The sequence below is a fragment of the Anomaloglossus baeobatrachus genome, chromosome 1 (genome assembly GCF_048569485.1).
Source record: "Anomaloglossus baeobatrachus isolate aAnoBae1 chromosome 1, aAnoBae1.hap1, whole genome shotgun sequence".
Classification (NCBI taxonomy): domain Eukaryota; kingdom Metazoa; phylum Chordata; class Amphibia; order Anura; family Aromobatidae; genus Anomaloglossus; species Anomaloglossus baeobatrachus.
The window spans coordinates 332,157,588-332,175,108 of NC_134353.1; the positions used below are offsets into that span (position 1 = coordinate 332,157,588).

The 17,521-nt window shown below is 44.3% G+C and overlaps 1 protein-coding gene across 1 annotated transcript in view; it reads left to right on the forward strand.

Moving 5' to 3' along the window:
• Positions 1-17,161, forward strand: part of HPSE (heparanase) — a 71,074-nt gene extending 53,913 nt beyond the window's left edge. The window contains exons 8-12 of the mRNA XM_075337589.1: positions 546-652; positions 8,396-8,510; positions 8,827-8,951; positions 11,936-12,079; positions 14,916-17,161. Coding sequence (XP_075193704.1) covers positions 546-652; positions 8,396-8,510; positions 8,827-8,951; positions 11,936-12,079; positions 14,916-15,075 — 651 coding nt within the window. The 3' untranslated portion in view covers positions 15,076-17,161. The remainder of the gene's footprint in view (positions 1-545; positions 653-8,395; positions 8,511-8,826; positions 8,952-11,935; positions 12,080-14,915) is intronic.
• Positions 17,162-17,521: the final 360 nt, after the last annotated feature.

Sequence of the window (17,521 nt, forward strand, 5' to 3'; positions counted from 1 at the left end):
ACTCGTCATGCCAGAGAAAAATGAACATGTCTACACGAGCACACATATGTTCCACATGTACACACGGTCCATAGCAAAACACGCACGTGTTCGTAGACCCATTGATTTTAATGGGTCGACGTGTGTCTTTGTCTCCGGCACGTGAGGAAACAGACCAAACACGTACCGGAGACACAGACGTGTGAAGAGGGCCTTAAAGAGAATCTGTCACCAGGTTTTTGCTGTGTGATCTGAGGGCAGCATGATGTGTCATAAGGCAGGCGACACGAGTGTGACAGATGATCACTTTGGTGTTGGGCCATCTATACTGGTATCATTGCCGTTGTCAGTGGTTGACTGCCGTCATCATGCGTGAAGCATGTTGCATCATTGCTCTAGACTATTTAACAAAGACCACTAGAGAATTACTAGACTCTCAATCTGGGAACTGCATGGGTTTTGAAGGGCATTTATGTGACCGTGTGATATGTGCATGTTTTATGGAGATTTTAGGACATCTTGGTAAATCCCTTTATGAATACTATGAATTCTCATTCATTTTTTAGATAGTAAATGAAACTGTTCCAGGAAAATTAGTCTGGTTGGGTGAAACCAGCTCGGCATATGGTGGAGGATGTCCAGGATTATCTAATACATATATTGATGGCTTTATGTAAGTTGGTCAATCTCTATTAGATACAAAAACTCATTTGTACCAAGATACATTCATATTATATTGCCCAGGAGCATATAATCTAAGTGGGTTTCAATTATTATTACTTTGTGCCACATTGTACTAATACTTAGCTATGGCTTTCAAAAGTGACAACTGAAATGGGTCACAATTAATGGTATTTATTCACTCAGAATTCTCAAAATGGCATAGAACAAGCAGGAAACCATGAAAGATGATATTTGACAGTTCATAGATCATATGCAACAGAATAATCACATGGATGAAGTCTGCGCAATTATCCAGCACTGATTTCGGAATGAAGAGGCGTTACCCCTTCTGACAGCACACTATTACTGGTTATATCAAGCCTTGGTGCTCTCAAAACCAGTAGAGGTCTGAGATCCCAAGGTGATCTACTGACGGAGGGACATGCAGTAAGCGAAATAATGAAATATGTCACAGTTATATGTAAATGTAATACTTCTATAGTTCGAAATCCTTACTGAAATTTGAGTGGAGTTGTAATGACAATGTAACTGTTCTTGCCAGAAGGTTGCTTTTTGCTGATTAAAATCTAGAAAAAGGCTGGGATGGAATATTCATGTGTTGAGGGAATGATAGAATATTGTCGGGTGAATAGCTTAATAAGAAAGAATCTGGTTTGCGAGTGGAGACAACCTTGGTACATGGAGGGTAATCCGGGATGTCTGGAATTGTAGGGTAAGCATACCCAGGCTCCCTCATTACATATATACCATAAAAAGCCGATTTTATTTTTTTTTCCTCCACTGTGGGTAGGTTGGGTTTGTGCTGGATACGTTTTCTAACATTATAATTGTTACTATAAAATTGTATAATAAATAGAGATGAGCGAACCGGCCGTGGTTCGGCTCGAGTTCGGTTCGTCGAACGGAAGTCTCGTTCGAGTTCAGTTCGGCGAACGTTCGACGAACCGAACTCGAACCAATAGGATATAATGGGAGGCAATCACAAACACATAAAAACGCATTTTAAATGTACACATACAGTTAATAAACATTGCCATAACACTTACCGGTCCCCGCGATCCCTCCTGCACTCTGTCTCCTGCCGCTATTCCCTCCGATGATCGCTGAATCCTCCCGGTGACCAGCACTGCCAGCAGTGATGCAGGACCTATCGTGACGTCAAAATAGCCATGTGACCAGTCACGTGGCTATTATCTCATTGGCTACAGACTGGTCACATGGCTTTGACGTCATGTCCTGTCCTAGGTCCTGTCATTGCACTCTCCGGTACATGGTGCACATTTGTGTATCGCCGTGTACCGGCGACATGCTTTAGCACACGGTCGACTCCCCGTTCCGTTAGGGACCGGCTGACACAGCCGGTCATTAACGGAGATCACCGTTGCCATAGCAACGCAGTTAGCGGTGAAGTCACCGCTAACCGCGGCTCCGGGAATAACATGATCGGAGCACCGTTGCTATGGTAACGCGTCTGTCAGCGTTACTGCTGTTACCGCTAACAGCCAGCAGCACTGAGCACTCACGGAGTGAAGGCTGCACGGGAAGCAGTGTCTTCTCCCATGCAGCAGTGATGAAGCAGAGCTGCATTTGTTGAACGAGAAAGACAGAAGACCATGGATCGTGGAGGGCTGACAGGGGGTAATAAAGATGGAGTCTCTAATGTGTCTGTGTATTTATTTCTATTAAAAGTATTTTTTCTCTGTGTGGTGTCTTTTTTTTTAACCCTTTATTGGAGATTCTTAATGGCCGGGTCAAACGTGCCTGACATTAAGAATCTCTGGCTTAATACTAGCTAGTAAAACAAAGCTAGTATTAACTCATTATTACCCAACAAGCCACCCGGCTTCAGGGCTGTTGGAAGAGTTGGATACAGCGCCAGATGATGGTGCTTCTATGAAAGCGCCATTTTCTGGGGCGGCTGCGGACTGCAATTCGCAGCAGAGGCGTCCAGAAACCTCGGGCTAACCTGTGCTGCGGATTCCAATCCCCAGCTGCCTAGTTGTACCCGGCTGGACACAAAAATGGGGCGAAGCCCACGTCATTTGTTTTTTAATTATTTCATGAAATAAGTGAAATAATTAAAAAAAACGGGCTTCCCTATATTTTTGGTTCCCAGCCGGGTACAAATAGGCAACTGGGGGTTGGAGGCAGCCCGTGGCTGCCTGCTGTACCTGGCTGGCTACAAAAATATGGCGAAGCCCACGTCATTTTTTTGGTGGGCAAAAAACTTCTGCATACAGTCCTGGATGGAGTAAGCTGAGCCTTGTAGTTCTGCAGCTGCTGTCTGCTCTTCTCCATACAGACAGACAGCAGCTGCAGAACTACAAGGCTCAGCATACTCCATCCAGGACTGTATGCAGAAGTTTTGTTATTTGTACCCGGCTGGGAACCAAAAATAAAGGGAAGCCCTTTTTTTTATTATTTCATGAATTTCATGAAATAATTAGAAAACAAATGACGTAGGCTTTGCCCCATTTTTGTGTCCAGCCAGGTACAACTAGGCAGCTGGGGATTGGAATCCGCAGCACAGGTTGGCCTGAGCTTTCTGGGCCCCACTGCTGCGAATTGCAGTCTGCAGCCGCCTCAGAAAATGGCACTTTCATAGAAGCGCCATCTTCTGGCGCTGTATCCAACTCTTCCAGCACCTGCCTGCTATACCTGGCTAGCATACAAAAATATGGCGAAGCTCACATCCTTTTTTGTAGTTTTTTGGCAAAAAAAATAAAAAATGCTTCCCTGGATTTTCCATTGCCAGTGAAGGTAACACCAAGCAGTGGGGGTTAGCAGCCAGTAGCTGCTTGGATTACCCTTAGCTAGCAATACAAAAAATGCAGCGGGAGCCCATATATATTTTTTTAAATTATTTATTTAAATAACTAAAAACAAAATGGGCTTCCCTGTATTTTGATTGCTGGACATCACAGTGCTGTAAAAATAAATCTTTAAAAAAAATGACGTAGCGCTCCGCGGTATTTTTGATTCTCAGCGCAGATAAAGCAGACAGCTATGGGTTACCACCCCCATCTGCCTACCTTGGTTGGCAATCAAAATACAGGGAAGCCCATTAATATTTTCTATTTAAAAAATAGTTAAAAAAAAAAAATGACGTTGGTTCCCCCCATTTTTGATAGCCAGCTAGGGTAAAGCAGACGTCTGTAGCCTAAAAACCACAGCTGGCAGCTTTACCGTGTTTGGGGATCCAATGTGGAGGTCCCCCCAGGCTCTTTTTTTATAATTATTTTATAAATATTAATAATTACACAAAAAAAGTAGGGTCCCCCCCAAATTGGATCCATAGCCAAGGTAAAGCGGACATTAAGCCAAAATAGGAAATAGAACTCCATATCAAACCACCATAAATTATGGCAACCTCACCATATCAAAACCTAAGAGCCAAAAATTTGAGTTTGCACAACCATCATATAAATCATCAACAGAAATTCTGCATATATTAGATATCTTTATTACATCATAAATACAAAAATAAAGTGCTGGTACCCACAGACATTAAAATTCCCTACCCCATAAAAACATCCATAAAACAAAAACTGGTGCAGTGTGGAACAATACTTGTAATTATTCAATGAAAGGGTTAAATATTGCACATTTGAGAGCTCTGGGTATAACCATAATCAAACATATAGCGTATCTGCTGGTCCGAATCACTCCATAAATAGTATAAAGTGCATAGTGCAAGGGAGGTATAGGATGGCTGACTCGGTATAGTTAAGGGCACAAGGGGAACAGTATCATCACCTGTCCTGAACACACATAATATGCATATATACCTCTTCAATGAAGTTTATGAAGAGAACACCGAGATCAGTTTTTACAATCAGCCACCTATGATCCAGCAGGTGAAGTTAGAAACAAAGCCCAGAGATCAGACCACACTGCCCAGCACCTCGACGCGTTTCGCTTCCGCTTCGTCAGGAGGTGCTGGGGCAGTCTAATGGTCATTCTTATATAGTGCAAAGCCCACCTGATGTTCTCCATGGCGCGCGCCATGGTAAAGCGGACAGCTGTGGTCTGGTATTCTCAGGGTGGGAAGGTCCATAGTTATTGGGCCTTCACAGCCTAAAAATAGCAGGCCGCAGGCACCCCAGACGTGGCGCATCCACTAGATGCGCCAATCCTGGCGCTTCACCCCAGCTCATCCCGTGCCCTGGTGCAGTGGCAAACGGGGTAATAAATCGGGTTGATACTAGCTGTAAAGTCACCTGAGATCAAGCCCAGCAGTTCGTGATGTCATGGCGTCTATTAGATACCCAACATCATAAACTGTCAGTACTAACAAAAAAAAATCGACAAAAGAAATTTATTTGAAAAAACAGTCCCCCAAAACATTTCCTCTTTCACCAATTTATTGTAAGAAAAAAAATAAAGGGGTCCCACGATGACTCTGGACCGTCTAGAATATGGGGGGGGAGACACTCAGGGAACGTATCCCCCATTTTCTAGGAGTGTGGACCCTTCATGTGAGGAGTGTGGGTGCAATGAATCTGCACTCACTCTCCCTGGGTCCACAGCAGCAGAGTCCATGTCGTAATGGTTGCTACCAAAGCTGCAATGCCCTGCTCATGAGGTAAGGGCATGCCTAATCAGGAGAACTATTCTACATTTCCAAATATTGGTATTTGCTGATATTATTGCTATTCCACCTACTATATATTGGGGATAGGATCTTGGAGATGGAATACCCCTTTAAGTCTAGTTATCCAGCTGAATGAATACTAAACAGAGCTCGCTATTTAGATGTGTTTTCTTGTGGCGTATAACGGACTCTCATGTTTGGTAGTCGTTCAGCAGGGAAACTATAAAAGCAAATCCCTCCATTTGGAAATGTAGTATATAGCTCTCCTGATCAATTATGTTCCTTACCTCATGAGCAGGGCATTGCAGTAATAATAATAATTTATTCATTTATATAGCGTTATTAATTCCATAGCGCTGTATGTCTTTGGAGTGTGGGAGGAAACCGGAGTACCCGGAGGAAACCCACGCAAACACGGGGAGAACATACAAACTCTTTGCAGATGGTGTCCTTGGTGAGAATTGAACCCAGGACCTCAGCGCTGCAAGACTGCAGTGCTAACCACTGAGCCACCGTGCCGCCCATTTAGCTTACAGACGCATAACCACCACTCACTGTGTCTGAACACAGGAAGCTGAGCTGACAGCCGCTCTGTGCATGCAGCAGCGTCTATTGTGAAGGAGAGGGCCGCGGGGGATCAACGCTGCACAGGTACCGTGGGACACCGGGGAACACTGGTGGGGTTATAGGGGGTGACCTGGCAGGGCCTGGGGAGGAGTTTTCTGTCGCATGTGTCATGGCACATGCGACAGAAATCAGAGGAGTAGGGTGAATGTGGCCGGCGCGCTGCTGTGCGCGCGGCCATCTTGGATTTTTGGGAGGGCATCAGGGGGGGCACTTTGGCGACACCGAGGGACCGGAGGGGACCGGGGAGGAGATTTATCATGTTTGTTCATGCCAGATGGGAGATAAATATTTTTTTACCGGCGCTGTCATTTACTGTAACGTGATCATCGGTGTACGGTGTATACCTGTGATCACGTGAGCCGGGACCGGAAAAACTGTCCTGAATCATCATCTCCAGGGTCTCAGCTAGCCCTGAAACCCCGGAGATTTTCTGACGCTGGGGGGCGTTATTCACTTATTTCTGCCTGCCATTTATAAACGGCAGATCAGAATAAGGCTACATTAACACGACCGATCCATTTTTGCGGTCTGCAAAAAACAGTCCATTTTTTTTCACGGGTGCATCCGTGTGGCATCCGTTTCCGTTCCGTAGACGGTCCGTATGTCATCTGTTTGTCATCCGTGTGCCTTCCGTTTTTTTTGTGTACTGCAAAAAAACTGAAGGAGGGAAAATACATAAATTTACCCAGGATCCATAGCTTCATCCTACATGAGGCGGTCACATGTTCACTCCAGTGCCATTTTCTACTGCTTTTCACAGCGTAGAGGGCTCTGGTGATTTTCTTGTGCTTGTGCACTTCATATCAGTCTTTTCTGTCATTATAATGGCAGAAAGACACATAATGTCCCACTCTCCTGCATTTTGTAATTTTGCACCCTTTGGTGCCTTTCACATGGCACTAAGGGGTGCTTAGCTTTGTATTTAGCCAAAAAAAATGGAAAAAAAAATGATGTAGGGTTCTTCCTATTTTTGTAGCCAGTTAGGGTTAAGCAGAAGGCTGCAGCCTGCAGACCACAGCTGGCAGCCTCACCTTGGCTGGTAATCCAAAACTGAGGGCACCCCACGCTGTTATTTTAAATTAAATAAATAATTAAAAAAAAACAAACACGTAGGGGTCCCCCCAAAATTGGATCACCAGCCAAGGTAAAGCAGACAGCTGGGGTCTGATATTCTCAGACTAGGGAGGTCCATGGTTATTGGACTCTCCCCAGCCTAAAAATAGCAGGCCGCAGCCGCCCCAGAAGTGGCGCATCCATTAGATGTGCCAATCCTGGTGCTTCGCCCCAGCTCATCCCGTGCCCTGGTGCGGTGGAAACGGGGTAATATATGGGGTTAATACCAGATGTGTAATGTCACCTGGCATCAAGCCCTGGGGTTGGTGAGGTCAGGCGTCTATCAGATACCCGACATCACCAACCCAGTCAGTAATAAAAAAAAATAGACGACAAACACATTTTTATTTGAAAAAACACTCCCCAATACATTCCCTCTTTAACCAATTTATTAGAAAGAAAAACAAATCCAGGTCTGCTGTAATCCAAGGGGTTGCCATGACGATCCACACTGTCCCAGTCAATGAAGAGCAGGATGTTCCCCATTGGCTGGGAGAGCAGTGCAGTGACCTGAGCTAACATCAGTGGGTCAGCCCAGGTCACTGCAGGGGATGACAAGTGCTGCTGTCAGCGAGGTACATTACCTGCGCTGATCTCCTGCACTGCTGACAGCACCTGTCACTAAGTTCAATGACCGCCGCCTTCACAGCCAAGTATCGCGAGCGGCCCGTGACGTCACCGCTAGTCAGTCTCAGGTCGGAAGTGAGAGAAGGTGATGTGACAAGCGGCGGCCATGGAGGACAGTGACAGCGCTGAGGTCGGGACTTCATCACCGCAGGTAAGCCGAGAGGGACCATGTGTGTAGAGTGCAGGTGGGCGGAGCCATGTGTGCTGGCGGTGGAGTGCGAAGTGGGTGGCGCTGAGGACGTCAATGCCGTGGACTGCTTGGCTGGGGACAGGTGTGTGTGTGTGTGTGTGTTTGTGTGTGTGTGTGTGTGTGTGTGTGTGTGTGTGTGTGTGTGTGTACATGCCGCGTGCAGGAGGGGGCGGAGTGAGCTGAGCGGGGAAGTGTGGGCTTCCTGCACGTAACTAGGATAAACATGGTTACTAACCAAAGCGCTTTGCTTGGATACCCGATGTTTATCTTGGTTACCAGCTTCTGGCAGGCTGCCAGCGATGGCTCCTGCACACTGTAGCTGTAAAAAGCCCTGCTTTTTGCTGCTAGAACCGTTCTCGAACGTATCTAGAACTATCGAGCTTTAGCAAAAAGCTCGAGTTCTAGTTCGATCTAGAACAGCCCCCAAAATCATTCGAGCCGCGAACTGGAGAACCTCGAACCGCGAACCGCGCTCAACTCTAATAATAAAGCATAAGAGAGAAAAAATACTAAGGCATCAGAAAATCTACCAGAATGATTCCTTCTATAATTCTATTCTTCTTCTTTGTTACTTTAAACAGGTGGCTAGACAAACTGGGGATATCCGCTAAACTGGGAATTGATGTGGTTATGAGACAAGCCTTGTTTGGTGCTGGGTCATACAATCTGGTGGATTCTGACTTTGAACCTTTACCGGTAAGTAAATATTTGGTGGTATATGGTAGTTTGATGATTGGAAAATGCTAATAATTTTTGTTAATCACATGGTTAATATACAGTATTACGCATCACTTTAGCCATGCAATGTGTTGTATACCACAGATACTGTTACAGTACTGTATGTTACATATGTATCTACAGCAGTGCATTATTCTTTACCACTTTACTTGCTGTATTCTATGGTATACTGCTAACTTCATCATGTTACACGGTGCAAACTAAACCCTGTGTAAAATTGTAGATGACCTTAGAATATTTACAGTATCTTAAAACATTTAAACATTTACTTTAGGACTACTGGTTGTCACTGGTATTTAGGAACCTTGTTGGATCCATTGTGTTAAGTGCCAGCTTTAAGTCGAAGAATGTAAATGTGGAAAACATTAGAGTTTATCTTCATTGCACGAATATAAACAAGTAAGTGTGTCACTGTGTTTTATCAATTATTTCCAAAGCATTCTTCAATAATATTTATTTTAAAGCAATAATTCGGGGCCACTGTGTGTATAAGTTACATCTACGTGAGCTTTCTGGGTGACAGTCTGGTGCATAAGGAGAAAGCTGCATCCATGTGGGCTCACGTTCTACTAATCTGTCCAAGAGCAAAGTCTGAGGGCAAAAGAGGATGGCAGTGAATGGGGTATCTCTGTCTTGGTCTCTCTACCAATTATTAAAGCTGCCCAGCTGTCATAGAAATCAATGAAGAGACTGAAAAAACGCATGAATTGTGGTTAGATACCATGTTAACTTGTACATTCCTTGTATTTTCCTATAATGTTTTGCAGCCCTTCTGTTGCTGCTGAGAACTTGTCAGTTGAGTCTTGCTTCCAAAATCACAGACATAAAACAAATCCTGGCTGTACGATTACAGCCAGATATGTTGTTCTCTAAACTGTTTAAGTGATTCAAAGAAAACATACTGTAGTATGAAAAGCATTACTGCCATGAACCTATGAATAAAGAGAAATTTAGTTATTGAATTGATCAATGCAACAGAGCCCCAACACTACGCCAAAGTATTTCTCTACGTTTGGGTCCCTAGCTTGTGTGTGTCCTCTCATGCAGTTAAAAAACTTACCGTGTATGGGAAGCTGAGACCCAGGCTATATATGCGTATAATGTGGACTGGCAATAGGTGTGGTGGGGCCGGGCTCACAAACGAAGTCACTGGTGTAGATTTTTTTTAAGTTTTTGCACCCAGTTCAGACTCAGAATGGAGTTCCAGACGTTATTTCTTGATTGATTTGTAGTCTTTCATTTGTGAACCCGGCCCCACCACACCTATTGCCAGTCCACATTATACGCATATATAGCCTGGGTCTCAGCTTCCCATACACGGTAAGTTTTTTAACTACATGAGAGGACACACACTAGCTAGGGACCCCAACGCAGAGAAATACTTTGGCGTAGTGTTGGGGCTCTGTTGCGTTGATCAAATCAATAGCTGCATTTCTCTTTATTCATATGTTCATGGCAGTAATGCAGATTCCATTTTTCATATTTTCATTCTTACATATAGCTATTGGATTTTTCATGTCAGTATTCACACAGCAGTTTCTGCTTTTCATATATTCCCCTTACGTAGTCACTGGTGTGCATACCTTCTCTCCATATAGTGTAGATTTTTTTTTAGGTTTTTGCACCCAGTTCAGATTCAGAATTGATGTTCCAGACGTTATTTCTTGATTCATAAGAATAGATGTGACCACTCTGCTACCGCCAATCACAGCTACTCTTATGGTCCCTCGCCAGATTTTTTCCGCATCACTCTGTTGGTTAACTGGTAGTGTTGACTGAGCACTACCATGCCCGGGTGCTCAGTACTCATAACAAACAAATCGGTGTTCAGATGGCCACCAATCTAGGTCCTAAGTATAATGGAAGTCAATGAGGAACTCGAGCATTTTTCGAGGAAATCTTTGGGAAAATGCTTGAGTTTCTCATTGACTACCTTTATACTCGGTTACTCGAGTTGCGCCTATCCCAGCATCCACGAGTAACGAACACTCGAGCATAGTAGTGCTCACTCATCACTAGTAGCTAGAGCAGTGTGGAGAGAAGCCATTCAGGAGCTCCTTTAAAGCACCACTCCAGCATTTCATTGTTTTTCTTCCACCACTGGAGTGGTGCTTCTAATCCAAGTTCCCTGAACCTCTCTTATACTCGCCCTATGGCATTTTCACCTTTTTACTGGTGCTGCTCCTGTCGGTCTCAAACAGTTTGTGACCTGCCATTTCACTCCAGTGTTTCATGGAGCACGCTGGAGGTCACTCTTCAATGTACAGTCTGAGTGTCTCCTTATGGCTTCATTCAGGCTCTCATATACTTGCACTGAGTGCTCGTGATGTAACTACTTACTTGCGGCCAGGTCCAAGTTGCCATTACAAGATGATGCCGCGGGACCGGAGCGGTGTTGATAAAAGCTTAAAATGCCAAAGGGTAAATATAAGACTGGGGCAGGAACCTTAGATTAAAAGCACCACTCCAGTGGTGGGGTAAACCCCCCCCCCGCTGAGGACTGCTTTAAACTATGGTAAATAAACATAGTTTGCTGTGAAGCACCCCACGGGGCCGGGGTTTCATTTACTCGTCACCGGGCTGGTGATGGAGGGGTCTTTGGGGATGTCACAGCGGCCTGGCCCGGCTTCGTGGCTCCGAGGTGTCCACAAAAGGGAGGAAGGTAGATGTGAAGGAAGGGGAGATGGTGGGGGTAGTTATCTCGTGACGCCACCTGTGGTATTCGGCTATGAGGGAAGCCACTGCTGCGGGATGTCGCTCTACTCCGGGGCGGATGGTAATGCAGCTTGGGTGTTTCAGCTCTCCACTGGTAGAGCTAGGCCCTGGGGAGGAGGATGATGATGGTGGTAGTAGTGGCCAATGGAACCAGAGCACAGGCCGTTGTCGCCGGCAATGACAGGGATAACACAGGCTGCGATTCAAGTTCTTTTTAATCACTGCAACGGTCGTCTACCCTAGGTCAGTACCAGTGGGAAAGCACCTAACTGTATGTTGTGTGTAAATGTGGTAAACACGAGTGGTTAACCCCGTCCTTACCCGGGATGAGTACTGCACCTTAAGTGAGATGCAATAACCTGTGGTGACTGAACCCTCAGGGGCGTCACAGCTGCACAACTGATTCATGTAGACCTTTAATTTAATGTAAGTGCAGTGGTGTACCTAGGCAATAGCACCAGTGCATTTTTTTTTCCAAATCCTAGCTTTCAGGAAAAGCCAAACAATCCCTTTTTTCTAGGCCAAGGTGTTTTCATACAGGTGGAGGGCAATAAATTGTATCTTTTGTCTTGGTGGGGAAAGCCCAAATATACATCTGTAAAAGTGTACTTATATTGCATGTTGTATTTGTAATTCAAGCTAATTTTATTCTATGCTTTCACTATCAGCCCTAAATACAAAGTGGGAGATGTTACACTATTTGCCATGAACTTGAACAACTATAGCGAGGAAATGCATTTGCCAAGCTTCCTGTCTGGAAAGATTGTGGATGAATACCTCCTTTTACCCGGAGAAAAAGGATTACTTTCTACGTAAGTTCCAAGTTTTATTGCAAGGAGGTGGTGTGTTTGTCAACTGTACAATGTTATTTCAAAGTAAGGCTTCTTTCAAACTTGCGTTCTTTTGCATCCGTCAGAATCAGTTGTGTGACTGATGCGCAACAGATGCGATGCAGATAGTTGCACAACTGATGTGACTGATGCTGCAGAATAAGATCCGTTGTTTTTTGTTTTTTCTTTACTGTTTTACTGGCAGCTGGCTTTTGTGAACGATCAGCTGATCGTTCACAAAAGTCGGCTGATCAGCTGATCGTTCACAAAAGGCGGCCGAAGTGCGATTAGCTCATCATTTTGGCTGCTGGAACTGAATTTACAGTAGATCATGATTTTTTTACTGTGCGCATGCTCACAGTAAAAAAAAACGATCCGCCGCACGCAAAAAACGTTACATTCAGCGTTGCTCCCGCCTGACAGTCAGTCAGTAAACAACTGATCCATCATGTGGCGGATGCAACGCAGGGCAATCCATCGCTAATAGACGTCTATGAGGAAAAAACGTATTCCTGCTAAATATTTTGCAGGATACCGTAATTCCTCAAGGTGACGGATTGTGACTGATGCAAAACATTGCAAGTTTGAAAGCAGCCTTAAGTGGGCTTTACACACAGCAACATTGCTAGCGATGTCGCTGGTGAAAGCACACGCCCCCGTCGGTTGTGCGTCACTGGCAAATTGCTGCCCGTAGTGCACAACATCGCTATCACCTGTCACACATACTTACCTGCCTAGCGACGTCGCAGTGGCCGGCGAACCGCCAGCTTTCTAAGGGGGCAGTTTGTTCGGCGTCACTAAGCGGCCGCCCAATAGAAGCGGAGGGGTGGAGATGAGCTAGCCGAACATCCCGCTCACCTCCTTCCTTCCTCATTGCGGGCGGCCGCAGGGACAGTGATGTTCCTCGTTCCTGCGGTGTCACACATAGCGATGTGTGCTGCCGCAGGAACGACGAACAACCTGCATCCTGCAACAGCAACAATAATCTGGATTAGAACGACCGGTCAACGATCAACGATTAGGTGAGTAATTTTGATCTTTTAACAGTCGTTCGTGCTTTTCACTCGCAACAACGGCACTAACTAGGCCGGATGTGCGTCTCGAATTCAGTGACCCCAACGACATCTTGTTAGCGATGTCGTTGCGTGTAAAGCCCGTTTTAGTCTTAAATAATGGCATTTACAGTCCAATATGCTTCCAAGTATGAAAAGATAACTTTTATCTGGAAGGGTTGCTTAATGCAGCTCATAAAAACTTACTAGTGTGTAATAAAGAGACGTTACAAGAAAAAAGGTTTTTTTGTACCGTGTTAGCCAGTTGAAAAATGATTGTTCTCAGTGAGAGAAACAAAACTATAATCGTGTTGTCATATCTTTTAATGGCTAAAATAAAATAAAATGTTACAAAGCAACTTTTCGAGACATCTCAGGTCCCTCTTCATCAGGCATGGTGAGAGAAACTGTGGAAAAAGAAGCGCAATAGGGTCTTACCCCAATATATACAGGGTGAGAAAATGAGCAATCCTACTCACCAATAGGGGTTGTGAAAGTCACAACTCCTATAACAGCGTGTAACTCCAAGCCATGGCAGCGGTCCCCACAAGGCAGATAACAGAGAGTAGTAGAGATGGGTTTCAAAGCCGCGCCAATGACCGACAGATCATGAAAAGCTTAAGACCTGTGCATGAAATAAAGTAACATTAATCTTAAGCTTTTCATGATCTGTCGGTCGGCCATCTCTACTACTCTTTCATCAGGCATGGTATGACAAAATATCTGAAGAAACACATATATACACGAACAGAGCAGAGGGATGGCATAATAAAAGGACATTTAAATAAACAAACACTAAGCTTAGAGAGTGAATCCTTAATTAGCTTTGATTAGTGGTGTGAAAGTTTTATTGTCCCAATATCCATGTAGGATCAGAGGTCTGCTGCCCTTGCAGTCTCTGGAGCAGACCTCTCAGATTTTGTAGTTTGTCATAAATCCTCCTGACAGGTTGAGTCCTGTAATCCGAGGTTCTGTAGCAAAGGTTTTGTGAATAATGAGTAGTGTAGGTGTTCCGAATAGGATTCCTTAAGCTTGGTCCTTTGGGTAGTAAATGTTCTTTCTTGCATCTATTGAAAAAGATGTCACTGTCCAGTTGTGCCAGTTTCTTCAGAAGATCTTTTAGTTCCATAGTTGTGTGGTACATTCTGACTCCGAGGTTCTGTAGCAAAGGTGTTGTTCTTCGATTTATGACCCACTACAAAATCTGAGAGGTCTGCTCCAGAGACTGTGAGGGCAGCAGACTTCTGATCCTACATGGATATTGGGACAATACAACTTTCACACCACTAATGAAAGCTAATTAAGGATTCACTCTCTAAGCTCAGTGTTTGTTTATTTAAATGTCCTTTCTCTCACTGAGAACAATCAATCATATAGAGACATGAATTGCTCAGGACCCAGATTTTTCTTAATTCCTTCTATAGTAGTTAGTGGTGTTGAGCCCATCTGTCTATCAGCCAGGTACTGTATTCCCCTTTTCATAGTAACTGAACTACAGCACCTAATGGGGAGAACTACATTGTCACCAGAGGAATGCTGGCCGGATCTGTTCACTTTTTACATCCTTCTGCTGCCAAAGCTAAAATTTGCTGATCGGTGGGGGTGATGGGTGTCGGAACTCCATTGATCTGATTACTTATCCTAAAGGATATCAATACAGTGAGAGTATAAAACCTCTTGAATTATTTTTATATTTATGGAGAGATATTCAATCTATCCTCAACTTTTTAATTTAAGTTAATCAAGCTTTTGTTTCCCCCCTCTAGAACAGTCTTGCTGAATGGTCAAGTTTTAAAGATGGTGGATGAAAAAACATTGCCGGATTTGAATGGGAAGCCGTTGGACCCGGGCGCTCCTCTTATTCTCCCTTCTATGAGTTTTGGATTTTTTGTTGTAAAAAGTGCTATGGCCACTGCTTGTCTGTGACTTACATTATGAAGAAAATAAGTTTTTTTTTCTATGAAGAATTAATTTATCAGATTAATAACTTTTTTTTTCCTCAGGTCAACATTTTTGCTATTGGAATTGAAATTGAAAATCAACATTTAGATTTGTTTCTGCAAAGCAACGTGTAATCAGTATTAATACTCTCACAGTTATAGTGACATTGCCTTTAACTTTTATGCCAGTGCTCAGCCACACAGGAAGTGAGTCATGACAGCGATAGTGATTATTAGCTGTTATTATAAGCTGACCCCCAGCTGTCACAGTGTGATGGTTGTCTCTGGGCACCTAGTGTGTAGTAGTCATTGTAGTGGGTGAACAACAGATCCCAGCACAACCTGTTGTTAACCCCTCACCTCACCATTGCCGCACCACACACAGGAGGACCCTGTTACAGTCTCAGGCTTTGCACCTTCATCTCCTTTCATCAGACAATAAAGTTCAGACAAAATTCTTTCTCAAAAGCACTTTCATCTTTATTTCTGGGATACAGCCTTGGTCCGCATCTCGCTGACACCAGTATATATCGCACAAGGGTTTCTTCTCCTTTTCACACATCACAGTTGCAGCAGTCGGTCCTCTGGCACCTGGGCACCATCTACAGTCTAAACCCTTTCTTTCCCTCGCTCCACTTCATGTTGCACGGGGGTCCGCATTGGTGCAGGGGTCTCCCCTACATGCCAGGCCATCCAGACATACCCCCAAACTAGGGGGGTGCACTGACCTCTTCTGTGGGTGAGAGCTTCCTTCAGTTACCACCAGCAGGCACCGACACTAGACCCCCGACTGTCAGACTAAACCCCTCTCCGTGGGGGACGCGGTTCCGTCATTCGTCCAGAATCCCGCGTGTCTCAGCCGTGGGGGTGACCCATAGGGTCAGGGCCTGTTCGTTGGAACATCTTCAATCTACATTACTCTGATTTCTCCCCTGTCTACCTGTAGACTTTCATTTTTATATTTGCTGCTCTCCTCCTCTTCCTTAACTATTTGCCTTCTCACCCAGGTGCCAGGACAGCCGTGTTACACCACTGCCACCTGGTGACGGTTTTTAGAAAATATATACTCATATTTACACTTTTTACACAATGTACATGGACCATGCGTGTGCTGGCTACTTCTGCAGGGGCTGGGCTTAACCCTAACCCCCCTACAACATTGCCATTGATGATGCGAGGAATGGTGCGATCCCCGCTGGCGCATGTTAGGTCATGCTGTCAGAGTTTGACAGCGGAATCTAACTAGTTAACAGGCACAGGTGGATCTCCGATCCCCACGCATCTGATAGCTGCACATGTCGGTAGATCAGATCAGTCGCCGTGCAGAGAAAGATGTGGGCGCAGCGTGTGAACCTACATCAAAGTCACGAAAGGCTTAAAGTGAAAAGGAGAAAAATTACACTATTCATCCGCTTCTGAAGCAGATTTCAGCTTATTGGTGGAGGTGCTGGATATGGGAGCCACACTTATCTCATATTCAAGACCTATCCTTTGGAAATGGTCATCAACTGTTCTGTCACAGATAAACTCTTTCACAAAAAGTATCAATGGTGCTTTCTGTACGGTACCAGGACCACAATTCCAGGCTGCCTGTTGCTCATGCTGCTGTGAGTAGCCTACATGGCCTAAATGGGCTACCAAGGTCTGCATCCTCTCTGAACTTGTCTCCCATCAAGCACATCTGGGATATCTTTGCTCAACAATTGCAAAGGTAACCGCCATCACCTATCTCAGTAATGGGGAAATCTTCACTGAATACAGATTTTTCATCAGAATTGAGAATTTTGATAATGACTGATCAACTCTTTAAGAAAAGGAAATGTGTCTGATACGATGTATTACAAAGCTACTTGTTTTCCTGTGCACTGTTGATTTATGAAATAAAAAACTAAAAGGACAATTATGCTGTAAAGAAAAATTGTTGGAAATGTAAAGCTCTAATGATTATAAAAGTAGCAGATATGTTTATTACAAAAAGGTGTAATGGCGATTTATGTACTGGCATTATTTTTTTTTTTTTATTTTATTATAAATCTGCTCAGTGTTTTGTTTGTTTTTTTTTTTTCTTCAACTTCTATTACAGGGAAGGTTTTTGCTATGAAGACAGCATGCTATAGGAATTAAAACACAAGTTCAGTGATGTATGTTATCAAGGTCCTTGCTGGTGTTTACTTGCAATAATTGTTTTGGACACAGGAGATTATGATTGCTTGGACTACTCCTGTGATAACTGTCTAAAGCATTGTACATAGAGAGCGCCTGGTGTGGGTGGGGTTTGCTTTCTTAGCTCTGCTGCAGTCTAAGGCGGGCTTTGCACGTTGGTACATCGCAGGTGCGATGTCTGTGCGGTCAAATCGAAAGTGACGCACATCCGGCGTCGTTCTCGACATTGTAGTATGTGAATCCTTTTACATACGATTAATGAGCGCAAA